The sequence below is a fragment of the Chlorocebus sabaeus genome, chromosome 10, assembly GCF_047675955.1.
Source record: "Chlorocebus sabaeus isolate Y175 chromosome 10, mChlSab1.0.hap1, whole genome shotgun sequence".
Lineage (NCBI taxonomy): Eukaryota > Metazoa > Chordata > Mammalia > Primates > Cercopithecidae > Chlorocebus > Chlorocebus sabaeus.
Window position 1 is genome coordinate 102,391,835 of NC_132913.1, and position 27,540 is coordinate 102,419,374.

General features: G+C 37.3%; 1 protein-coding gene and 1 long non-coding RNA gene across 2 annotated transcripts in view; one reads left to right on the forward strand and one right to left on the reverse strand.

Moving 5' to 3' along the window:
• Positions 1-27,540, forward strand: part of LOC103217794 (uncharacterized) — a 160,012-nt gene that overhangs the window by 118,745 nt on the left and 13,727 nt on the right. The window contains exon 3 of the long non-coding RNA XR_005241452.2: positions 24,970-25,092. This is a non-coding gene — a long non-coding RNA (uncharacterized lncRNA). The remainder of the gene's footprint in view (positions 1-24,969; positions 25,093-27,540) is intronic.
• The window catches only part of ABCA12 (ATP binding cassette subfamily A member 12), a 208,128-nt gene continuing 188,625 nt past the window's right edge, over positions 8,038-27,540 (reverse strand). The window contains exons 46-53 of the mRNA XM_038001573.2: positions 26,186-26,295; positions 25,742-25,883; positions 24,562-24,696; positions 22,134-22,237; positions 19,929-20,021; positions 14,507-14,612; positions 11,054-11,191; positions 8,038-9,633 (exon numbers count right to left, since the gene is read on the reverse strand). Of these exons, the coding sequence (XP_037857501.2) occupies positions 9,526-9,633; positions 11,054-11,191; positions 14,507-14,612; positions 19,929-20,021; positions 22,134-22,237; positions 24,562-24,696; positions 25,742-25,883; positions 26,186-26,295 (936 nt within the window). The 3' untranslated portion in view covers positions 8,038-9,525. The remainder of the gene's footprint in view (positions 9,634-11,053; positions 11,192-14,506; positions 14,613-19,928; positions 20,022-22,133; positions 22,238-24,561; positions 24,697-25,741; positions 25,884-26,185; positions 26,296-27,540) is intronic.

A 27,540-nucleotide genomic window follows, 5' to 3' on the forward strand; every position in this document is an offset into this window, starting at 1 on the left:
CTAGATCTTACTCATTCTATCTAACTATATTTTTGCACCAATTAACCATCCCCATTTCCCCCCACTACTATTCCTAGCTGCTGGTAACCATCCTTCTGTTCTCTGTCTTCATGAGTTCAATTGTTTTCATTTTTAGTTCCCACAAATAAGAGAAAACATGCAAAATTTGTCTTTCTGTGCCTGGTTTATTTTACTTAATGATCTTTAGCTCCATCCTTGCAAGTGACAGGATCTTTTTCTTTTTTTATGGCTGAATAGTACTCCACTATGTATAAGTACAACATTGTCTTGATACATTCATCTGCTAATCAACCCTTAGGTTGCTTCTAAATCTTGGCTATTGTGAAAAGTGCTGCAGTAAACATGGGAGTGTAGATGTTTCTTCAATAGACTGATCTCCTTTCTTTTGGGTATATACCTAGCGGTGAGATTGCTGGATCATATCATACCTCTAGTTTTTGTGTTTAAGGAACCTCTAAACTGTTCTCCATAGTGGTTATACTAGTTTACATTCCCACCAACATTTTATGAGTGTTCTCTTTTCTCCACATCCTTGTCAGCATTTGTAATTATCTGTCTTTTGAATAAAAGCCATTTTAAGTGGGGTGATATGGTGTCTCATTGTAGTTTTGACGAACGTTTCTCTGATGATCAATGATGTTGAGCACTTTTTCATACACCTGTTTACCATTTGTATGCCTTCTTTTGAGAATTGTATATTCAGACATTTAGTTGTTCAAATAGACCTTTTTTTTATTGGATTAATAGGTTTTTTCTTATTGAGTTGTTTGAGCTCCTTATATATTCTGGTTATTAATCCCTTGTCAGATGTGTACTTTGCAAATATTTTCTCCTATTCCGTGGGTTGTCTCTTCACTTTTGTTAATTGTTTCCTTTACTGTGCAGAAGCTTTTTAACTTGATGAGATTCCATTTGTCCATTTTTGCTTTTTGGTTGCCTGTGCTTGTGGAGTATTACACAAGAAATCTTCGCCCAGTCCAATGTCCTGGAGAGTTTTCCAATGTGTTATTTTAATAGTTTCATAATTTGAGGACTTAGATTGAAGTCTTTAATCCATTTGATTTGATTTTTGCCTATGTAAAGTCATAGAGGTCTAGTTTCATTTTCTGCATGTAGATATCCAGTTTTCCTAGCACCATTTATCAAAGAGATAGTTCTTTCCTCAATGTATGTTCATGGCACCTTTGTTGAAAATGAGTTCACTGTAGATGTATGAATTATTTCTGAGTCCTTTTTAATTCTGTTCCATTGAGCTATGTCTGTTTTTATGCCAGTACCATGCTGTTTTGATTACTATAGCTCTGTAGTATAATTTGAAGTCAGGTAATATGATTCCTTCTGTTTTGTTCTTTTTGTTCAGAATAGCTTTGGCTATTCTGGGTCTTTTGTGGGTCCACAGAAATTTAAGGATTGCTTTTTCTATTTCTGTGAAGGATGTCATTGATATTTTGATAGGGATTGCATTGAATCTGTAGATTTCTTTGGATAGTATGAACATTTTAACAATATTGATTCTTCCAATCCACAAATATGGAATATCTTTCCAATTTTTTGTGCCCTCTTCAATTTTCTTCATCAGTGTTTTATAGTTTTCAGTGTAGAGATCTTTCACTTCTTTGGTTAAAGTTAATTCCTAGGTATTTTATTTTACTTGTAGCTATTGTAAATTGAATTGTTTTCTGGATTTCCTTTTCCTATTGTTTGCTATTGGCATATGGAAATGCTACTGACTTTTGTATGTTGATTGTGTATCCTGCTACTTTACTGGATTGTTTATCAGTTCTAACAGTTTTTGTGTGTGTGTGTGTGGCATCTGTAGTTTTTTCCAAATATAAGATAAATCATCTGCAAACAAGAATAATTTGACTTCTTTCTGACTTGGATGACTTTTCTTTCTTTCTCTTGTCTGATTGCTCTAGCTAGGACTTCCAGTACTATGTTGACTAACAGTGGTGATAGTGGGAATCCTTGTTTGTTCCAGAGCTTAGAGGAAAGGTTTTCAGTTTTTCCCTGTTCAGTATGATACTAGCTGTGGGTCTGTCCTATATGGCTTTTATTGTGTTGTGGTGTATTCCTTCTATACCCAGTTTTTGAGGGTTGTTTTTTTTTTTATCATGAAGGGATGTTGAAGTTTATCAGATGCTTTTCAGCATCAGTAGAAATGATCATATGGTTTTTGTCCTTCATTCTGTTGATATGATGCATGATATTGATTGATTTGCATATGTTAAACCATCCTTGCATCCCTGAGATAAATCCTACTTGGTTATGATGAATGATCTTTTAAATGTGTTGTTTAATTTGGTTTTGTTAATGCAAACTAAATATGTCCTGAGAAGGACTCCATATTTCCATACAGTCCTTGTGGATAAACTGCAACCTAACTTAATAGGTAGACAGGATTGAAAACCTAAATAGCAGTATACTCCTATAATGAGTCTTGGCCAATCCCAGCAGCTGTACTTCAACCACTCATACACTGCTGAGTGTTCAAACTGTGTTCAAATAAGGCAAACATGGAGCTGTAACCGATCCAGCTGTTTCTGTACCTCACTCACTTCCAATTTCTGTGTGTCACTACTTTTTTTGTCTGTAAATTTTTTCTGACCATGAGGCACCCCTGGAGTCTCTCTCAATCTGCTATGATTCTGGGGGCTGCCCAATTCGTGAATTGTTCATTGCTTAAACTCCTTTATATTTAATTTGGCTGAAGTTTTTCTTTGAGCAGTTTGCCAGTATTTTGTTGAGGATTTTTGCATCATTTTTAATTAGGGGTATTGGCCTGTAGTTTTCCTTTTTTAAATGTATCTTACATTTTTAAAACAGATTAGTATAAAAAGAAAATTTCCTAGCTTAGTTAATGTGTGCTTATGCATTTCACCAAAGAATATGACAGAAAGTTTAAGGATTTTTCTGGAGTTGTATCTGGTTTGCCTTTGGTGGAACTTTACATTTATTTCATTCTTAAATGATATATGCATTGGTTGGAGCATCTTGCCTACAATTTTTTAGCTCAAAATATTTAATGAATATCTTCATTTAATGACTGAACTGCTTTAAATAAAAGAAACTAAAACTTCTCTGGTAATACTAAATATTTCTTTTGGGCTGATTAGTGAAACTTTTGTCTTTGAGAAGAATTTGGATTGCAATTCTATTGAGTTCCTAAGAGCATTAACTTAAGTGCGGGGTTTTCTTCTTCCACTAGAAACTTTCAATGGATCCCATGAAATAAGAACTAAAAATCTGTTTTGAGGTGTTGAAAGAGCCATCTTGGCCATAACCTGTTTAGGGTATAGACCATTTCACAGTGTGGGCTTCCTTACACTGGGAATTATAGCTCCCATTTGAATGCAATAATAAAGCATAAAAATGAAAATAGATATAAACTGAGGAAATAAATAAAATAAACAGAATAAAAAATTATCAGCTATATTGAGAACAACAAAATCTCAGTAAGTACAAACCACAACTCTTTTGAGTTAAAATAAATGGAAATTAATAGTAAATCTTTGCATATTTAATGACATTGTTGGTTTTATCTGTGAGCTAGTTCACTGGTTGGGGTGAGGGGCAGGAGGTAGGAAGGTGAAAGAACAGGATCATTCCTAAGGATTTCTAAGGGAAGAGGATAGTCAGGAACAGAGTCTTCTCGTTCGTGCTAGAAACAGTACTGGAGATAGCTGCAGTAGACAAGGGAGCCGTTTTCAGGGCCCACAGGACCAGTGATTCTCTTGCCAAGTCAGCACAGACATAAATACAGCTCATCATAAATTATGAATGGATTTTAAGTATGTAAGTTGACATAGTCAAGTCTTTTTGTGAGGGAGGGGTCTATGTCAGAATACAGTCTGTGGCATCAAATTCATTCTTTGGCTGTATGATTCTGGGCCAGATAGTTGCATTTTTCCAACCTTCAGTAACCAACTGAAAGTTTGGTGTGAGAATAAGAAACGTGGCAAACTTGACCTGTACCTCACAGATAAAAAATTATGAATAAGTGGTAGGTCCTGCTATTTTAATTACAATTCCTTCCTTCCTTCCTTCCTTCCTTCCTTCCTTCCTTCCTTCCTTCCTTCCTTCCTTCCTTCCTCCCTCCCTCCCTCCCTCCCTCCCTCCCTCCCTTCCTCCCTTCCTTCCTTCTTCCCTCCCTCCCTCCCTCCCTCCCTCCCTTCCTTCCTTCCTTCCTTCCTTCCTTCCTTCCTTCCAGACAGGACTCACTCTGTTGTGCAGGCTGGAGTGCACTGGTACAATCATGGTATACTGCAGCCTCAACCTTATGAGCTCAACCAGTCCTCCCACCTCAGCCTCCAAAGAAGCCAGGACTACAGATGCACACCACTGTCCCCAGCTAATTTTAAAATTTTATGTAGTGACAGGGTCTTGCTATATACTCAGGCTGGTCTTGAACTCCTGGCCTCAAGGGATTCTCCTGCCTCGGCCTCCCAAAGTGCTGGGATTACAGGTGTGAGACACCACATGCAGCCAACCTAACTACAACCTAACTACAGCTTTCGTAGCTAGTTTTTCCACTCATGCAATGAGAGTGAGTAAGTATAACTCTATCTTAGTGAAAGTATTTGATTTTAATAGCATCTTTATTTTTAATATCCTTGGGCAGGCCAGGTACAGTGGCTCATGCCTGTAATCCCAGCACTTTTGGAGGCCAAGGCAGGCAGATCATGAGGTCAGGAGTTTGAGACCAGCCTGGCCAATATGGTGAAACCCCGTCTCTACTAAAAATACAAAAATTAGCCAGGTGTGGTGGCTCACACCTGGAGTTCCAGCTACTCAGGAGGCTGAGACAGGAGAATCGCTTGAACCCGGGAGGCGGAGGTTGCAGTGAGCCGAGATCATGCCATTGCACTCCAGCCTGGGCATCATAGTGAAACTCTGCCTCAAAAAAAAAAAAAAAAAAAAAATCCTCAGGCAAATGCCATATTAGACAATAGTATTACTAAAATGATTGTATGTCCAATGCTTGGCATTTTAGTGAAATGCACTTTATGCACAATCAACATTTTAACTTAAAATGTTGGTCATCTGCACATTTTCCCCCAGCAATTAACTTTAAACTTTAAAACTAAAACAAGCATGATTACAAAAAAGTTAAAGCAAAAATCCTAAAAGCATTTCTAAGTTGAAATAGATCTCTTTGGTTCTTCAAAAATTTATTGAGCAGCAACAATATGTTGACATTTTGCTGGATATGGGAGGTACAATGATGAAGAAAAATAGGTCACTGCGCTTAAGGAACTTAGAATCGGGGAAGAAAGAGACATGTACAGAGATGATTTATAATGTCAGATGAAAATACTTCTGCAGAGTCATGCACAAAAATGCTTTTGTAACAAAGGATGGAACAATTAACTCTGCCTGAGGCTCTCTTGGAAGTCTTCCTTAAAGAGAAGGTCTAAGAGAAGGGTAATGAAGATGAACAGATTCTGGATAAAAGCCTGAGTAGGGAGGGAGAGGAGGTCTTCCAAGAGAAAAGAGCAGTGTGAGCAAAGTTGCACAGAACTGAGAAAGGCTCTGAAGTAAATAGGAAATAGTGAGAAATGTATTACAGTAAGAGCATGAACTACATGGGGAAGAGAGATTGAAGTGTTGGAGCCAGATTACTAAATACTTTGAAGATCAGTTAAGGAGTTTGTATTTTATCCTGCAGATTATGGAAAACCAATCTGGATTTATAAGTAAGGGAGTGATAAGATTAACTTTGAAACAAATTACGCCAAAGGAAATAGTATTCATTTCCTTGTAGCTTGTTGTCTTCTTATGTTGAGAAGCTTAGGTTAATGAAACAAGCAGACTTCTGGGGTCAGGTAAGGGTAAGAGAATGGAAGCCTACTTCATCCTTCCCATCTTTAACTAGGTCAGCATTTGCTGTTTTTCTAGAAGTCGACCAGTAAGGAAGAGAGCATACTGTTGCAGTAGGCTGTACGGATCATTTTTCTATCTTGAGACAGGGTCTCACTATGTCATCCAGGCTGGAGTGCAATGGCGTGATCAAGGCTCACTGCAGTCTTAACGTCCTGGGCTCAGGTGATCTTCCCATTGCAACCTCTTGAGAAGCTAGGACTACAGACGTGCACCACAAGCCCAGCTAATTTTTTGTATTTTTGTTTTTTAAGAGTCAGGGTTTTGCCATGTTGCCCAGGCTGGTGTGAAACTCGTGGACTAAAGCGATCCGCCCACCTCAGCCTTTCAAAGTGTTGGGATTACAGGTATGAGCCACTTTACCTGGTTGATCATATTTCCATTCTTGTGATTTTTGTACCCACTGTATAAATATTATGAAAATTCGGTTTTATGCATGAAGTGAAAATTGCCACTATCCTCAGAGGTAACTCAGGTAACTCACATTTAAAAAGCAGATTCTGGGCCAGGCATGGTGGCTACTACCTGTAACCCTAGCACTTTGGGAGACCACGGATGGAGGACTGCTTGAACTCAGGAGTTCAAGACCAGCCTGGGCAACATAGCAAGACTTCATCTCTACTAAAAATAAAAAATAATTAGCCAGCCTTGGAGGTGCACACCTGTAGTCCCAGCTACTCAGCAGGATGAGGTGGGAGGATCACTTGAGCCTAGGAGATGGAGGCTGCAGTGAGCTGTGAGCTCTCCACTGCACTCCAGCCTGGGTAACAGAGCAAGACCTTGTCTTAAAAAAAAAAAAACAAAAAAACCAGCAAATTCTGTAGGTATTATCCAGAGTGGAAGTAGTGTTCTGGGAACTGCGAATTCTCTAAACATTTCCTCTACTGCAGAGAAGCCCAAAGGGATATGGGTTCAAATATATGTTCATATATGTTCCTTAATTACATATAAAAATGTGCCTTGACACTCTTAAATAGTACATTCTAACAGAAAAAAAAAAGAGAAAGAAAAAATGTGCAAAAATGTACAAAAACAAAACGTAGCATTCTAAATCCTTCCATTGCAGATTCACTGCAATATCTGTAATATGGGACCATGTATCATCTTTCATCCTCTTTTCTTCTCCTAGAATAAATTACCTCATGGGAAACCTCACCATATTTCAGAAATTTAAACAGAATCAGGTTGCTTGCTTTTCATATCAACCATGCCAGCCTCTCTTTTGTTTCTCCTTCATTTATTTATTCATTTAACCAACAAATATTTATTGAGTGCCATGAATATTTATTGTATATATAGGTACCAGTTGGAGAGCCAGGAAAATCAAAATAGATCTTTGTCCTCATGGAGTTTCAAGCCTAGTGAGGGAGGAAAATACTAATCACTCAAATAATGGTACTACTATCATGGTCCAGAGCCCAGCTGGGGCTTCCCTGCCCCACTGAGAGGTAGATAAGATTGGCTGGAGTCGGAAGCTCTGCTCCACACATGTCCTGGCATCTCCCTGTCTCATGGTCTGACAGCTTCTGGTATGAAGCTGTCACTGTACTGCGCCTCTTTCAAAACAGGAATTAACATATCTTCATTCCAGTCTCCACACGACACTCAGTCACATAGAGCATTTGTAAGTGTGTCTGACTTCAATGAAGATTCAGTGGTCAGGGACCGTCCACAGCATGGCTACACAGTGAGTGAATATGCAAAAAGTATTTGAATACTCATAGTTTTAAATGTCTGTTCAACCACTTCTGTTGTTCACTGGGCTTCCATCTGTTTCAGTACTTAGCCTTCTGCCATCTCGTTGGTTCCACCTTTCTCCATGTCCCTTCTCTCCTTTTCTTTTGCTTCCTTTCCTACCAATTGCTCAGAAACAAGCAGACAACCAACCAACCACAGCAGAGACAATGAACAGCAAACAAATTCCTTTTATTCTTTCATGGAGCTCAGCTATCTATTTTGTCACTTGGGACCCTGGAGACACCCACGCTCTCAGAGTTATACCTTCTACTCCAAAAGGCGTGTCTATATATTATATTCAGCAAAGACACTTTGCATCCTGAAAGAAACTGTGTTACCATCTGTTAATGTACATACATATATATATATAGTTAGTCTGGATATATTACAAATGATGATGCATGCTCTGACAGAAAAGTAGGAGGTTGGGAGGAACAACAAAATATATAGTATTAGAACAGTGGACCAGATTTAAAATGAGAAAGCCGGGCAGTCTGGCTTCTCTGAGAAAGTATGACATTTCTGAAGCCTGTTAGCCAGGTAAAAAGTGTGGGGGGAAGAGCGCTCCCAGCAGGAGAACAGCATGTGCAAAGGTCTGGACATGGGGAAGACTGTGGAGCACTGGAAAGAGTGGGAAGGGGCCTGCATGGCTAGATCCCAAAGGGCCAAAGAGAAAGATGAGGATGAGGGTGGAGAGGTCAACAGTGGCCAGATCAAGGGAAACTTTGCGGGTCACATGACTCCCATTTTTAGGTTCCTGTCTGTTCCCTAACAAATGAAATAACAGCATGAATGAGTTTTTCTAAACTTTGAGTTTATTGGTTTTTGAAACACAGTCATGCCAAAGCTGACAAACTTGTATAGATACACACCCACACACACACACACACACACACATATGGTACATAAAGCACCTTTCCCCAGGGCCATGTCACTTGCCATTATTAAGAAGTCTATCCTATAGCCATATACACGATTCTAGATCACCCAGATAATTAGCTGGAAATTATCTTCATATTCATTTTCCCTCCACAGGAATGTTTCCTGAAGAGAAACCCCAAATGTGAGGGTTTCTGAAAGAGCTTTAAAAACTGTTGCCTGCCAGCAGCGCATGGATTCTCTTTTCAGGGTTTGTATCTACCCAGTTGACACACCCATTCCCCCCTCCCTTCCTCCCAGAACAAGTGACTTCTTATTCCACCCTGCAGCTTACTATTGGCAAGGCATGGCAGGAGTGAATCTAGGTTCCGTTTACCACCAGGGTAAATTGCCCTGTCTATGGCATCCTTATGGAAAGGCACTTTTTCAGGTTCAGCACGTCCCCATGCATTCACAGGTACCGAAAGTGACATACACATACGTTGTAAACATTGTGCCCACTGCTCTGCAAATGTTCATTTGGCCCTTAGCAGTTTACACATCACAGCAGATTCATGTATTCATGATGATGTTCATTCTGTTGTTTTCTGGAAATAAATTATGTTGTTTACTTGCCCGGTGGCACCTGCCACAAACCATCTGACTTTTCTTCTCCACTCTTATTTTTCAACTACCAATATCCATGCCTTTTAAGCTGCCTTTTTATTGAAAGTAATAAATTAAGATATTCATCTTGAGGTGGCTTCACCTTTGCATAAGAATCATCAGCATATACATTAGCATGCTCACAGTGTTGAGTATACAGGAATTCATTTCAGTAGCAACAATACTCACTGACCTTAAAAGGAAAAATTTCCTTTTGTATTTACTGGTTAGTCTAACACAGTTGTAACTTTCCATACAGTATAATACTTTAAAATGAAGATATCTTGTGGAAGTGTATCTTCTGTGGCTTTTCTTCAAAATGAAGCCATTGGTCATATGCTGAGATTGAGTTTGCTGGAAGTGTTAAGACTCCATCTGGTCATCTTGTGAGTCAACACTTATAGTGGAACCTTGGCTGCTGGTATCAGCAGTTTCATAGGACTTCTGGTCTTTGGCAAAGTTGATGAAAACCTGATTTTTCAGGGAAAATAAAGCCATTAGTGCCTGGTAAGCCAAAGGAAGAAAGTAAGTTAATTCATTCTCTCTCTCTTTCTCTCTCTCTTTCTCTTTCTCTCTCTCTCTCTCTCTCTCTCTCTCTCTCTCTCTCTCCTTCCTCGCTCCTGGTGCAAGCGTGTATATACGTGTAGGCAGGCCCCTATAAAATCCAAATCCTAGTTTTACAAAACTAGATTTTATAGGGGCCTGCTTACACGTATATACACGCTTACACCAGGATTCCTTTCAGAAAATCAAATTTAACTGGGGCTTGAAAACAGCACCTATATCTATGACCATATTTATGACTATGATTTTATTTATAATCATGTCAATCTTAAGCCATAGTTGACTATCTGTAGCCACATTTCTAGAATCATATGGCCTACATCAATATCTCTATCAGGTATAAACAAGGAGCCCAGCCCTATGCCCTTATTGAATGATTGTGTAGAAATGTTGAGAGAAATTTCACTAGTTTCAAGAGTTAATGCATTAACATAAAATTTGTATAGAAAGCCCATGTTAACACTGTGTTCAGTAAGCCAATTACTTAACAGGCAGATCTTTGTTTAAAGTCATTAAATCTATTAGTCATAGTTTCATCCAAAAACTATTGAGAGTCTGTTTTTTGCCATGGTGCTGGTAGTTGGTCATAAGTCGAAGACTAAGTCTTCATTTTTGGCAAAGTCATGATTGGCTAAAGCCCCCATTAAAATGCCTAAAGCCCCACAAGAAAAGTTGCCCATCAAATCCAGCACCATATACTGACCCTTAAAGGCCTTACTTTCAGACCTAGCCCAATGACAGATATAATCAAACTTTCTATATGTCATGTTGGTTGAGCTGTGTAAAATTAAGACAGTACAGAAGTGATAAAGGATGACCTAATAAGTCTCTAGTTATTGAATGCAAATGTAATTAAGACAGATGATGTAAGTGAATGGAAAGGATTCTGCATTTACCACTTTAATTGCCTGAATTCAACAGATCTAAAGGTCTGGCACCAAATTCTAATTACCCTATCCAACCCTAATCCAGGAAGTCAATCAATAGAAATGTTCTTTAAGAAACCTACCATGGAAGAAGGAAGGAAAGTGTCAACAGCTGTTTGTTATGTATGTGAAAATAGTGAGTATTTTTTCTTTATGTATACATATAACTTTATGGATACAGATGTCTTATCAAATGAAAAAGTTAATGTCTTTCACATCTTTTTTAAAATATCCCCAAGTTAAGTTAGAAATTGATTAGGCTCTTTGCTAAGCTTTTCAAGTGCAAGATTAGATATTAATTCAATTAAAAACAAATTGAATGTCATTAAAAAGAAATAACCAGAATGCATAATAATATTAATATGTGACGTTGTGCACATGACTCATGGTATATATCTTACCTCTTCCAGAGTGGTCTGACTCACTAAGAAATTTGTAATATTTAAAGCAGTCTTGTTGGTTTCCAGCAGATCAAAAATGTTTGCGACTCCTCCTGCTGTGACTGGTACATGATACTCTAGCATGCTGAGGTGCTGATCCTGTGGGAACCAAAGGAAAAAAAATTATTTTGCAATGTCTGGCAATATTGACAAAATTAAAAATTAAAATTAGACATAACTTTACCAAGAGTTCAGGAAAATGCTGAAGTTCATTCCACTGAAAATGATGCTACAGTATAAATAACGAGTATATTTTGAAACTAACAGCTTGCAAAGATGAGATGAAAGTTTTGTGAATGTCAAAGAGAAAACAAAGTTAAAAGTTCATGAAAACTCCAAAGCATTCTATATTCATGTGAAGTTATACAGTCATTATAATCTTGCCTGGAAAAGAATCTGTGGAATGGTATTTCACATGTCACATTATGCTCAGCTCACATAAGCTTTCTCTGTGCTCAATCTTAAGAAATTTCATTTTTGTGTTAGAATTGTTCTAAAACGCTAAAAAATTAGCAGTTCCATTGATACTGGCTAAAGACAGTAGACTTCAAAAGCATTGAACCTCCTTCAAATGACAGTTCATCCTTTTCCCAAATCACCCTAAACTTCTTTTCAGTTTCTTTATTTTGGTCACCAGTGTCACCATCTACTTAGTTTAATCCATTCTTGTTGCCTTGGAGTATCTTTAACAATTTGCTTTTCTGGATATTTAATCAGTTACCAGCTCTTATTTATTCTTTCCTTTAAAATACCTCTCAAACTTAACCTTTCCTCTCTATTTGCACTACCAATAGGCTTAACTTGATGCTTATTACTCCACATCTTAGTTACTGCAACAACCTCTTCAGAACCCCAGAAACACTGTACACTTACTTTCTTGCACAAAGCAGCTGGGACAATCTTTGCTGATACTTGTTTGATCAGGATATTTTCTTATTCCAGAATCTACCCCTGTGACCCCAATGAATCAGATCATGACCGTGTATTTCAGACCCTTCTCCTCCTGCTTTGTGAATTGCTTAGCGTCTCCCATCGACATGTAGTTGCATTATATCTGTTCTTACAATCGGGCCATCTTGCCTACTTTTGCTCTCAGATTGTTGGTTTGGCTATTTTCCTTCTAGACATCTAGAAACCACCACAGATTTGTAAAGAATGGTCTGCTAGGGAGAAATCAGACTTTTTATTTATCAATCACTGCATTTGCCTTGTATAGCCCTGGTCCCGTGAGGAACAGACCGGGGAGAATGTAATTTCATCACTCAGTGAAACAACACAGATTTCAACCCAGAAATCCACTAAAAGAGAAAGCATTACTACCAACACAATTTGTGCAAGAAAGATGTCCTTTTACTTTTAAATTTGATTTAAATTTAGATGATAGAAAATGAGCTTTGATAAGAATCCTGAAAGCTAGGCCCAGTGTGGTGGCTCACAGCTGTAATCCCAGTGCTTTGGGAGACCAAGGCAGAGAGATTGCTTGAGGCCAGGAGTTCAAGACCAGCCTGGGCAACATCGTGAGATTCTGTCTCTACAAAAAATACAAAACTTAGCGGGGCATGGTGGCACATGCCTATGTGCTTAGCTACTTGAGAGGCAGAGGCGGAAGGATTCCTTGAACCCAGGAGTTCAAGGCCGCAGTGAGCTATGATCATGCCACTGCACTCCAGCCTGGGCAACATAGTGAGACCCTGTGTCTTGATTTTTCTTTTTTTTTTAAGAATTAGGAAAGCTATTATTTCCTAGAGAAGTTAACCAAACTTGGGGAGGCTGAGGCAAAGGTATTTTATGAAGATAAAATAATTATTTTTTAAATGCAATTTATTTTCTCTAAATCACTTCAAATTAACATCATGCCTTATAATTTATGGAGTATCTTTGTGGACACTTTATCATTTAATTCTCACATCAGTTTTGTGAAGTAGATGTTATTATAGTAGTACTCCCTTATTTGTGGTTTTGCTTTCTATGGTTTGTTACCTGTGATCAACCAAGTCCTAAAACTATGAAATGGAAAAATGGAAAAATGTAAAAATAAACAATTTATAAGTTTTAAATTCCATGCCTTTCTGAGTAGTGTGATCTAATTTTGCACCACCGCATCTGGCATGTGAATCATTCCTTTGTCCAGCATATCTATGTTGTGTAAGCTACCTGCCTGTTCCTATATAAGAAAAAGCATAGTGTATACGAGATTTGGTACTATCTATAGTTTCAGTCTTCCACTGGAAGTATTGAAATGTATCACCCGTGAATAGTGGGACACTCCTGTATTCCTATTTACAAATGAGAAAAAAGAGGCCCTGAGATTAATGTCTTGCTCACATGGGCACATTTGGGCCTCAGCCCTAGTCTTTCCAATTTCTTTTTATCGTTCCACATCCGATTACCTTTCACATCTGATTTCCTTTCAAAAACAATCATTTGAAATCATCATCTTCTACAAATTGCCTGTATATCAAAGATGTAATAATAACTTTTCCTGTCAAGTACATTTATTTTAATTAAGTATGGGCTATGTTAGGTATATATGCATATATCCATGTGTGTCCATCTTATGCCTATGCATATGTGAGATGACATCAACTGTACAATATTTCATCTAGTGTAGAACTTGAGGACTTGATTTCTACTCAGTCCTGCTCCAACTTTTGTGGACTTATCTTTCAAATGAGGGGGACAAACCAGATAATCATTCTGGAACTCTGTAGCTTTTTGGGTTTTTTTCCTAAGAAGAAATGACCTTGGTCATATAACACCTGTCATCCCTCAGTTCCCTAATATATATAATGAGTAGATTAGCAAGGTATACAACTTGAAAATGAATACAATATGATCATAAATCCTTTGTGAGGAAGAAACAAAAATACATGTATGTGAAAGGACTGTGTTAACTTTAAATAAGTACAAAAATATATAATTAATTGAAGATGCTATTTGTTTATACTCAGTATGCTTTGGCATATCTTACGCATCTTGAACTAATCTATATATTAAGATTAATAATAAAGCTGTAGTCAACTTGGAAATCACAAATGTTGCTATGACATTACCATCAAAACTAGTCAAGATCAAAAGGCAAGATAATCACTTATATGGTTGGGTTTTGTTTTATTTTTTTAGATGGAGTCTCGCTCTGTCACCCAGGCTGGAGTGCAGTGGCATGATCTTGACTCACTGCAACCTCCGCCTCCCAGTTTCAAGCAAATCTCCTGCCTCAGCCTCCCGAGCAGCTGGGATTACAGGTGTATGCCACCACACCCAGCTAATTTTTGTATTGTTTGTAGAGATGGGGTTTCACCTTGTTGGCCAGGCTGGTCTTGACCTCCTGACCTCAAGTGATCACCCGCCTCAGCCTCCCAAAGTGCTGGGATTACAGGCGTGAGCCACTGCACCCAGCCGTCAATCACTTACTTTTAAGTATGTTTTTGGAAAGTGCAGCTGCATGAACTTCGTGAGGCTCTCCATGGTCACTTTGTTATTCTTCAAGTGAACTTTGACAGTAAATCCTCGTCCAAACCTGGAAAGAAAAAGTGCAAAATATGGTATGAGTTACATTTTGCTGAAATAGCTCCTCTGGAATTCTAGATAATGAAACAGGACTCAAGCCAACCATTATAGCCCCTTTTCTTTATATAAAGACTGTCATTTTGCCATAAAAGTTCAGGACATGTTGCAAACTGGAAATAGTGCACTGCTATGATTTTTTATTTATTTCTACCTCTATATAAAATCAGAGTCTTTGGACAAAAATTGAGTTGAAAAGATAACATAAAATCTTGGCTTTCTATGACATTCATGAATTTGCAATGGATGTCAGTTTCTGCAGCTAAATACTTTCCTTTTTTTCTTCTTAGAGTATAGTAATAATAATAAACACAAAAAAAGAAGAATGTGCAGGTTTGTTTCATAGGTATACATCTGCCATGGTGGTTTGCTGTACCCAATTAAGTATTTCTCCTAATACCAATTTCTCCTAATACCAATTAGGTATTTCTCCTAATGCTATCCCTCCCCTAGCCCCCCACCCCCCAACAGGCCCCGGTGTATGATATTCCCCTCCCTGTGTCCATGTGTTGTCATTGTTCAGCTCCCACTTATGAGTGAGAACATGTGATATTTGGTTTTCTGTCCTGTGTTAGTTTGCTGAGAATGATGGTTTCCAGCTTTATCCATATCCCTGCAAAGGACATGAACTCATCCTTTTTATGTGGCACATATACACCATAGTATTCCATAGTATTCCATGTTGTATATGTGCCACATTTTCTTTATCTAATCTATAATTGATGGGTATTTGGGTTGGTTCCAAGTCTTTGCTATTGTGAACAGTGCTGCAGTAAATATACATGTGCCTGTGTCTATAATAGAATGATTTATAATCCTTTGGGTATATACCCAGTAATGGGATTGCTAGGTCCAATGGTATTTCTGGTTCTACATCTTTGAGGAATCACCACACTGTCTTCCACAATGGTTGAACTAATTTATACTCCCACCAACAGTGTAAGTGTTCCTGTTTCTCCACATCCTCTCCAGCATCTGTTGTTTCCTGACTTTTTATTGATCACCATTCTAACTGGCATGAGATGGTATGTCATGGTGGCTTTGATTTGCATTTCTCTAATGGCCAGTGATGATGAGCTTTTTTTCATGTTTATTGGTGCATAAATGTCTTCTTTTGAGAAGTGTCTGTTCATCTCCTTCACCCACTTTTTGATGGGGTTTGGTTTTTTTGTGTAAATTTAAGTTCTTTGTAGATTCTGGATATTAGCCCTTTGTCAGATGGATAGATTGCAAAAATTTTCTCCCATTATGTAGGTTGCCTGTTCACTCTGATGATAGTTTCTTTTGCTATGCAGAAGTTCTTTCGTTTAATTAGATCCCATTTGTCTATTTTGGCTTTTGTTGCCATTGCTTTTGGTGTTTTAGTCATGAAGACTTTGCCCTTGCCTATGTCCTGAATGGTATTGCCTAGATTTTTTCTAGGGTTTTTATGGTTTTACGTCTTATGTTTAAGTCTTTAATCCATGTCGAGTTAATTTTTGTATAAGGTGTAAGGAAGGGGTCCAATTTCAGTTTTCTGCATATGGCTGGCCAGTTTTCTCAACACTGTTTATTAAATAGGGAATCTTTTCCCCATTGCTTGTTTTGGTCAGGGTTGTCAAAGATCATATGGTTGTAGATGTGTGGCATTATTGCTGAGGCCTCCGTTCTGTTCCATTGGCCTATATATCTGTTTTGGGACCAGTACCATGCTGTTTTGGTTACTGTAGTCTTGTAGTATAGTTTGAAGTCAGGTAGCGTGATGCCTCCAGTTTCATTCTTTTTGCTCAGGATTGTCTTGGCTATACGGGCTCTTTTTTTGGTTCCATATGAAATTTAACGTAGTTTTTTTCTAATTCTGTGAAGAAAGGCAATGGTAGCTTGATGGGGATAGCATTCAATCTATAAATTACTTTGGGCAGTATGGTCATTTTCATGATATTGATTCTTCATATCCCTGAGCAGGAAATGTTTTTCCATTTGTTTGTGGCCTCTCTTATTTCGTTGAGCAGTGGTTTGTAGTTCTCTTTGACGAGGTCCTTCACATCCCTTGTAAGTTGGATTCCTGGGTATTTTATTCTCTTTATAGCAATTGTGAATGGGAGTTCATTCATGATTTGGTTCTCTGTTTGTCTATTATTGGTGTATAGGAGTGCTTGTGATTTTTGCACATTGATTTTGTATCCTGAGACTTTGCTGAAGTTGCTTATCACCTTAAGGGGATCTTGGACTGAGACAATGGGGTTTTCTAAATATACAATCATGTCACCTGCAAACAGAGACAATTTGACTTCCTCTCTTCCTATTTGAATACCCTTTATTTGTTTCTCTTGCCTGATTGTTCTGGCCAGAACTTCCAATACTATGTTGAATAGGAGTGGTAAGAGAGGGCATCCTTGTCTTATGCTGGTTTTCAAAGGGAATGCTTCCAGATTTTGCCCATTTGACATGATATTGGCTGTGGATTTGTTATAAATAGCTCTCATTATTTTGAGATACTTTCCATCAATACCTGGTTTATTGAGAGTTTTTAGCATGAAGGGGTGTTGAATTTTATTGAAGGCCTATTCTGCATCTATTGAGATAATCATGTGGTTTTTGTCATTGGTTCTGTTTATGTGATGGATTACATTTATTGATTTGCGTATGTTGAACCAGCCTTGCATCTCAGAGATGAAGCCCGCTTGATCATGGTGGATAAGCTTTTTGATGTTATGCTGGATTCGGTTTGCCAGTATTTTATTGAGGATTTTTGCATTGATGTTCATCAGGGATACTGGCCTGAAATTTTCTTTTTTGTTGTGTCTCTGCCAGGTTTTGGTATCAGGATGATGCTGGACTTGTAAAACGATTTAGGGAGGAGTCCCTCTTTTTCTGTTGATTGGAATAGTTTCAGAAGGAATGGTACCAGCTCCTCTTTGTACCTCTGGTAGAATTAAGCTGTGAATCCGTCTGGTCCTGGGCTTTTTTTGGTTGGTAAGCTATTAATTACTACCTCAATTTCAGAACTTTTTATTGGTCTATTCAGGTATTTGACTTCTTCCTGGTTTAGTCTTGGGAGGGTGTATGTGTTCAGGAATTTATCCATTTTTTCTAGATTTTCTAGTTTATTTTTGTAGAGGTGTTTATAGTATTCTCTGATGGTAGTTTGTAATTCTGTGGGATCAGTGGTGATCTCCCCTTTATCATTTTTTATTGTATCTGTTTGATTCTTCTCTTTTCTTCTTTATTAGTCTGGCTAGCAGTCCATTTTGGTAATCTTCAAAAAACCAGCTCCTCGATTCATTGATTTTTTGAAAGGTTTTTCAAGTCTCTCTCTCCTTCAGTTCTGCACTGATCTTAGTTATTTCTTATATTCTGGTAGCTTTTGAACTTGTTTTCTTTTGCTTCTCTAGTTATTTTAATTGATATGCTAGGGTGTTGATTTTAGATCTTTCCCACTTTCTCCTGTGGTCATTTAGTGCTATAAATTTCCCTCTAAACACTGCTTTAGCTGTGTCCCAGGGATTCTGGTATGTTATATCTTTGTTCTCATTGGTTTCAAATAACTTATTTAGTTTTGCCTTAATTTCATTATTTAGCCAGTAGTCATTCAGGAGCAGGTTGTTCAGTTTCCATGTCATTGTGTGGTTTTGAGTGAGTTTCTTAAATTTGATTGCATTGTGGTCTGAGGGGCTGTTTGTTATGATTTCTGTTCTTATGCATTTGTTGAGGAGTGTTTTACTTCCAATTACGTGGTCCATTTTAGAATAGTGATGTGGTGCTGAGAAGAATGTATATTCTGTTGATTTCGGGGGGAGAGTTCTATAGATGTCTATTAGGTCCACTTGGTCGAGAGCTGACTTCATGTCCTGAATATCCTTGTTAATTTTCTGTCTCATTGATCTGTCTAATATTTACAGTGGGGTGTTAAAATCTTCCACTGTGATTGTGTGGGAGTCTAAGTCTCTTTGTAGATCTCTAAGAACTTGCTTTATGAATCTGGGTGCTCCTGTATTGGGTGCATATATATTTAGGATAGTTAGCTTTTCTTGTTGCATTGATCCCGTTACCATTAGATAAGGTCCTTCTTTGTCTCTTTTGGTCTTTGTTGGTTTAAAGTCTATTTTATCAGAGACGAGGATTGCAACCCGGTTTTTGTTTTTGTTTTTGTTTTTTGCTTTTCATTTGCTTGGTAACTATTCCTCCATCGCTTTATTTTGAGCTTATGTGTATCTCTGAACATGAGATGGGTCTCCTGAGTATAGCACACTGATGGGTCTTGACTCTTTATCCAATTTGGCAGTCTGTTTTATTGACAGTCTTTTAATTGGGGCATTTAGCCCATTTACATTTAAGGTTAATATTGTTATGTGTGAATTTGATCCTGTCATTATGATGCTAGCTGGTTATTTTGCCCGTTAGTTGATTCAGTTTCTTCATAGTGGCGATGGTCTTTACAATACACTTGTAAAGTTAAATGCATTCTAATTTAAAGTAAGCGAGGTCTTGATAAGCAGGTCATTGGAGATTTAGTGTCATCAATAAAAATTAATGTTATTGGGGTTTTAAAAATAAATATTAAATCAATGTGCTAGCTAACTGCACCAAGAATAGAGTTTATAAAGAAGTCACAATAGACTCTCTAGGAGCAACATAATGCCTCTTTCATCCTTTTTTCCTTATCTTGGTTAATACTATCTTGCAAGAAAGTCAACTTGTTATAGAGAAAAGCATAAAATATTCTGAATTTTGGAGATTAACATGGATGTGTATAAATGCATATACACTCTGGTGTATGTGAACTAATAAATTTGATAGTAGTATGGTATTTATGCACATTTCTCCAATGTACTCTTGATTAAAAGGTTTTGAATGTGGTATGAATGTTAGGTAGCTTACTGAAAGACTGTGCAAATGGCAAATGAACATGCTAGATACAATCTGTGCCTTCATTTACTTGTCAAGGTCTAATTTATTATTGGGCAAATTCTAGAACTTCCACCTGAGAGTATTTTGGTTGTCAATTGTTTATTTTATTTTTTTTCAGTTTTGGCCTTCTAAATTTATGCATTAACTAAAATACATTTATGAGTTAAATTTATAAGTTAACTAAAATATTTAAGGAAAAATTCATCAAATTCCCAATAAAATAATTTAAATTTAAGGTGAGTCAATGACTAGCTTCCAAAGATTATATTGTCCATTCTAGTTTTACTACCCCGGCTGCTGAGATAATCCTTGAATCTGAGTGAGCACCATTAGACTGATGACCCAACACACTCTGTTAGACAATGCATTTGTTCTTCACCTGCTCTTTATGTGCTGCAAAGATCCAATACATTGGAACTTTCCATTCACCATAATGGCCAACCTGGTACAGAGAGCTTCACATTCTTCCATGCTAAAAGACAAAGCAGGATCATATTAGCATTCAGGACACAGAAAACTTGGGTTGAAGTTCATGAACATAAGCATAATTGTTTCATTATGGTACTTGGAAATACTATTTTAGTATTTTTCTTTTCTTTTCTTTTCTTTCTTTTTTTTTTTTTTTTTTTTTTTTGAGATAGGGTGTCACTCTGTTGCCCAGGCTAGAGTGCAGTGACTTGAACGTGGCTCACTGTAGCCTTGACCTCCTTTACTCCAGTAATCCTCCTGTCTCAGCTTCCTGAGTAGCTGGGACGACAGACATGCACCACCACATATGGCTAATATTTTAATTTTAATATTTTTTTGTAGACATGGGGGTCTTGCCATGTTGCTCAGGCTGGGTCTTGAACTCCTGGGCTCAAGTGATCCTCCTGCCTCGGCCCCCCACAAAGTCCAGGGATTACAGGCATGAGCCACCGTACCTGGCCTAGTTTCTTGATTCTCCTTTAGTTTTTAGTTCTTTTAAAGGAGAACAAAAACCAATCTTTTAAAATATAAATTAAATGTCTTCAGATAGGGTTTATTACTGTTTCTTCTAAAACTCGAGACCGTCTCTCTCTCACCTGGAATACCCCCCAAATCAAACCTACGATTTCTTTCAAGCTTTGATTCAAGACCTACACTTCCTCAGAAATGTTTTCAAAATAACACTTTTTTCCATTATGCCACGTACCCCATATTCTGTTGGCCTTCCTGTTTTTGGATTTATAACTAGTTAGCCTGTACTTGATTATACAGTCTCCAATTTCATGGTCTATGATAATTGGAGGTGATTTTAGGTATTACCCTGTCGACCTCATTTAATTGCCAATGGAAATTAAATGATTGGCTCCACTGTGCTGGGGCAAACTATGATATAAACACGTCTCTTGATAATAAGCAAATCTAATACTTTTTCTCCTATGTGACAATTATAATGCAAACATAAACTTAATACAAATTGTAAGACAAGGCCATCCTCATAAGAGAGGCACGGATAAAATGATTTCGTGTCTCTTATACGTAGCTGATTGGAAGTGTCTGCTTCGTGGAGGAGAGGCATGTGAGCTGGTTCTGGAAGGACTGGTAAGATTAGAACTTGGAGAGATTTTGTGAAAAGACCATTTCAGGCCAGGTGTAGTGGCTCACGCCTGTAATCCCAGCATTTTGGGAGGCCAAGGTGGGTGGATCATTTGAGGTCAGGAGTTTGAGACCAGCCTGGCCAACATGCTGAAACCCTGCCTTTACTAAAAATACAAAAATTAGCTGGGCATGGTGGTGGGCGTCTGTAGTCCCAGCTGCGTGACAGGCTGAGGCAGGAGAATTGCTTGAACCCGGGAGGTGGAGGTTGCAGTAAGCAGTTGTTGTGCCACTGCACTCCAGCCTGGGTGACAGAGTGAGACTCTCTCAAAAAAAAAAAAAAAAAAAAAAAACAAATTCAAGTTGAAAGCACAGCCCAAGAAGGGGCTTGGAGATGGGAAAGGGTATGGAGATGGGAAGAATGTAGAACCAGGAGTCATTCAGATTGACTGATAGGAGAAGGTGTTGCAGGGTAAAAAGACTGAGCATTTAGATGAGGCCATAGAATGAAGAGCCTTGCATGTTGAGCCTGAGGATTCTGAACTTTATTTGACAGGCAATAGGGAGCCACAGATGAGTTAAGAGGGCCATAAGTTATGAGAAATTCGATGTTGAAAAGATTGCTTAGACTTTAGACTCTGTCCCACCACAGGAACTATATTCTCACCATGAAACCTGCCTGACTTGCTCCTACTACTATAAACATAAAATAGTTTGATTCAACTGTGGGCATTTGTCATCTATATGTGTGTGTGTGTGTGTGTGTGTGTGTGTGTGTGTGTGTGTGTATAACATATATATGTATATAGGTAATCCTGTATAACATATATACATATAATGTATGTTATATATATTATATAACATATATATGTTACATATATACATATATACATATGTTATATATAACATATATAAAAATAATTATATATATTTTTTATATATATATATGTTATACAGGATTACCTTTGCCCATCTGTCATCCTAAGATTGTGTGGATTCACTTTAAAGATTTCACACAGTTTACCTGTGAGATGTGAGGATGACGGAACATTTGTTCTGTACTTCTTCCGAAATGATCTTCCAGAGGTGCCGTTTCGACTTCGGATCCATCCCAGAGCTTGGCTCATCCTTAATAGAAAGTTACAAGAAAAATTTATCAAATTAATTTTTGATGAAGTTCTTTTCATAAATTACTGCATTTCACTTCCCTAGAACAGAAACACTTTTCGAGGTCCTGTGACTAACTCGTTTTATACTTAATAGGCTTCTTTCTGCTGCTGTCAAAAAGCTCAAAATTAATCATTTAAAATTGTCAATCTGTTTTAAAAAGTGTCTCAGTTAAGTTGACACCCTGTTACTTTACATCCGTCTCTTATGTTTCTTTGGAAAAAAATTCCACTTCCATTACTGGCAAAGTAGAGTTCTTATATTTAATTCTACCTTGCCACATATATAAGCCATATCAACAAGATTACCACCCTGGTCCTGATAGCAGAATTGTGGCTATGAGTGATAATATGCTACGTGAAGCAGAAAGAACATAATTTGATATTTCAGTAAATTTGTTTGAGGTATATTTTTAGTTTTCTGTTATTAATTGAAATTTAACACTCCTTAGGAAATAAAAACAAGATTTGTAGAAATTGCCAAGTAGAAAGATATACATTGTTTTTCAAAGTAAATGATGTTATGAAAAATTATTCAGACATAAAATTAGAATATGTAGCAGCAGATCATCTAAACACACAATAACAGATTTTGACACATTATAGGTCAAGATTAGGTAAAAATTTAAAAAATATACTCATAACAAAAAATATGTACATATGTACATAACTAGAGGCTTGTATTTACAGCATGGTGTTAAATCTAAAGAAAGGAATGGGTTATGTGGAAGCTAATACAGTTGAGTTCATAGAAGTAGAGAGGAGAATAATGGTTACTAGAGGCTGGAGGTATAGCGGGGAGAGGAGGATAGAGAGAGATTGGTTAATGAATACAAAATTACAGCTAGACAAGAGGAATAAGTTCTAGTGGTCTATAGCACTGTAGGGTTACTATAGTTAACAATAATTTATTGTATATTTTCAAATAGTTAGAAGAAAGGATTTTGAATGTTCCCAGCACAAGGAAATGATACATATTTGAGGTGATAGATAAGCTAATTACTCTGATTTGATCATTACATATTGTATACAGGAATCAAAATATCACACTATACTCCATAAATATGTATAAAATATTATGTGTCAAAATAGTAGTTAAATAATTTTTTAAAAAATAAAGAAATGAGTGTTAATTTGGGGAAACAAAGGATACATTGTCACTGCTCCTATTTTTGAAGAAGATAGCATATTTAGTAAATGCACGTAGAAGAAAACTTGGTATCTTTCATAGTCAATATTTCATTTTGGTTCATTAATATATAATGTTTACATTAAACAGTTAACCTTTTAAAGTACTTTACATTTGTTATTTCACAGAGGTGCCTAAGGATTGTTTTGTTCAATTTAAGGAACATTTACACAATAGAATTCCATTATAAGCATCGATTGGCAGAGATATAATGCATTATAAGCTTCTGGTATTATAGAAAGATGGGCTGTGCATCATTCTATCTGGCAGTTTAAATGATTTGATCCACTGTATGACTTAATCCCTGGAATAATGTGGTGACTTATAACTGTATTATGATTCCTTATAGTTAAGGTTCTTTCAGAGTTTGGAGGTCCTTGAATGAAGGGGATTTTCCAAAATAAGGGCAAGTATATTTCTCTGAAATAAACAGCCTTTTACAAAGTTAGACTTGAGGTGCAAAATATTAACATTACTACTATGTGTAATTTCTGTTTCCAGGTGATCAATTAAATTTTCTGTCTCTTAAGAAAAATGTAAATGTGGAATGCATTTCTTCCCCATCCTACACCACCCCCCATTCAGATGAAATAGGATGGTATGCATCACATCCTAAGCTAGATAACTCATTTTTAAGCAACAAGGAAATAAAATTTAGTACAACACATTGTCCTAAAATGTGCCTGTCCTCCATAGTAGAAGCTGGAAAATATGAGTTTACCTACTCAGTTCCTAACAGAAAAAGAGAGATGATTTCTTCAATAGATGGGAATCAAATTCTACCATATTCCATAACTTACTTGAGTACCGTGAATTTGTTTCACTTCCCATTTCCATGCCAGTGTTTCCTCTGAAATGCACTAAGCCATTGCTTTCAGATAAAACATTTTCGAGGGCATATTGTTGTAGTAACAAATTATTTGCTGATATAAACTCCTTTATTGAGATAGTGTACATAAAGTGCTTTGTACAATAGCTAACACATAGTGAGACCTCCATAAATGTTGACTGCAATCATGATGATGAAATGTTAACACATACAATCAGATATGCTGTTCTAATTATGGAGTGGCCTTTTAAAATAATGATTCTCTTACCAGCAGTAGAATGGAAGGTTTCCCTATCAAAGCTAGTGCAGTGGATAATTTTCTTTTTGTGCCATAACTGCACATGGAGGTAGCTCTGTCCTTGTAGGGTATCAGGTGAAGTCTCCTAAGGAGTTTATGAACAGTCTGTGGGCAATAAAAGAGGAGTTAGGTTGACCTTCCTGTGCCAAAACCCTTAAAGCACTAAATAGAAAAAAAGATGCTCATGAAAAGAAAATTTCATCATGGAGAATATATCTGGGGAAAAAAAATGAAAACACTTAAATTCAACTAGATTTTATTTTTATTTTCAAAGAATCACTTTGAGATTAATAGTTTATTTGAAGAGATTCTTTGGAGGTTCATTTTCAGATGGGATTCCCTCCCCCATCAAATGTGTGTGTGTGTTTACAATTGCAGATTGAACTTTTTGCTGCATTACCACAAGATTCTCTAGTAAGGCTTAATAGAGCTAAAACAGAATTCACAAGGCAGGGTTCTCACTGACTGTTATTGCTGCCTCCTCTTTCTTCTTACTGAGGGGTGAGTTGTCATAAAGGCTTTCAGTCTATTTAAAACTGACCTAGTATCAAAACGTTAGCACATTAGGAATCATGGGTTCTTGTAGTTATTTCTGTAGTTAAATAGTCCTGGCAAATAATGAAATCCTGGTTGAACTTAAACAACAGATCCTCAGGATTGCAAAAGTAGAAGAAACTGCCCTAAGGGTTAGCCATCTCATTAAAACGGCAAATAGTTGCAGTGAGATATAAAGCCATAGATTAAAAACCAAAGTGGAAACTAATCTATTTTACTCAGACGTTTTGCCGTTAACTCTTTGTGTCAGTGCTCATCCAAACACTACAAGATGTACAGGCATCACCAGCCAACGCTCAGCCCAGAGCCTAACGCACGTGTGATCCTCTGTTTAATAGTTCTTAAAAGGGTAACTGAACAAACACGGGCCAACGAGCTTCTAAACCTAATTTCATAGGTGCATATATAATACACATGACCAAACTAAGAGGGACTCACTGCCATTGCCACTGCCAGAAGGAAAATGGCATAGTTTTCCAGGTGGTTTTGTGGGGAAATGGTGGGGCAGGGGGGATAGTGGGGTGCGGTGGGGCAGGGGACAGAAGCAGAAACAATAATGGTTTCAAATTAAGTAGTTTTTCACACTTGTACTCACTTCTTTAATATCCTTTTCTGGAATTCCATGTACCCTGGCATAGAAATACAAATGTTCTTCCACAGTTACCAGGTCATCTAACGCATCTTCCTGAGGACAGTAGCCAACTAATGAGCTGTGAGAATCAACGTGACCCAGAGATCTGAATTGAGAGAATAAAAAACACAGATGAATTTCAAAGGATTTATCCCTCCTGGTTCCCAAATGCTGGGAAGGTAGCTCTATTTTGGTCATGGTGGTCAATGACTTTGATAAAAAGGGATAAAATAATCCCACTATCAGATTCACATTTAAAGGTTTAAACATTTCCACCCACCTTAATAGCTTTGTTCTCCCCTAAGGATTGAATAATATAACCACAAAATAACATTAAATGTCCGTTTCAATTATTTTTCTCATTGAAGTACTTCGTAGTTGGTAAATTGAAGCATTAGTTTTTCATACCCAGTCTTATTTCTGATCAGAATGTTTCCACTTGAAGGAATGATGTCTCCGGTCAGCATCTTGAATATAGTGGTCTTTCCTGCTCCATTCACTCCAAGAAGGCCAAAACACTGGTTTCAGGGAGAAAAAGAAGATGTAAACCTTAATCCAAACCAATGACATACTGCTTTTGTATCTCTCCCTCTTCTCCCTGGGTGAAATAAATTACCAAGATAAATAAATCCCTGGAATTATTCATGGGTAGTGTAGTGCTCTTGATAAAACTTCCTCTTTTAAAACAAATGGATACTATGTATTCTTTTTCCTTTAACCGTCTGAACATGTGTGTGTATATATACACACACACACACAGAGGACCTATTTTACATATTATGTTATATCATCCCTCTATGTGACATGACAAAATACCCCACAAATAAGATCTGCTAACCCAACAAAGTAATTATATTTATAGATTTCACATTATTCACACAAAATCACAACTTTACTGAATAAACTATTGAGGCAATAGTTTCTTTGTACTGTCAAATAAATTTGATGCGTGTAGTTTGCAGCTCTGCTTGGAAAACTAAGTGGCACAGCCATATTTGCTTTCTCTTTTCAGTGCTGCTTTAATATTGCTTCTGTGAGAAGGGCAAGAATATAAATAAATAGATGCAGTCCTAGGACCTCACTTCCGAAAACTTATGTCTTTATGATGTTTTCTGAGGAGGACTGGAAATGAAAGGGTGAAGACAGCACCTTGAACAGGCTTCCTGACCAAAGTCTACCCCAGAGCAAGGAGACAGTAGTTTAGGAAGGGGCTCAGGACTTGCTGTGTGGTAGGACTTGTTGAATTCCCTCTGCCAAGCGGGAAGACTCATAGGGTAAATAATATTAACTTTGGCACCAACCTAATACCTGGACATATGTAAATTATATACACAGTCAGCCCTCCTTATCCCTGGGTTTCTAACCTTTAGATCCAACCAACTATGGACTGAAAACATTCAGTGGGGAACAAAGCATCTGTACTGAACATGTACAGAGTTCCTATGTTCTTATTCCCTAAACAATACACTATAACTACTATTTACATAGCATTTACATTGCATTGGGTATTGTAAGTAATCTAGAGATTACTTAAAGTATACAGTGGGATGTGCATAGATTATTTTATATCAGGGACTTGAGCATCTGTGGATTTCTGTGGATTTTGATGTCCTTGGGGGTCCTGGAACCAATCTCCCATGGATATGGAGGGATGACTCTATATGTGTATACATATACATATATATGTGTATGTATATATATGTGTATGTGTGTATCTATATGCATGTGTGTATTTTTTCCCATGGAAATATTCAGATTAACTT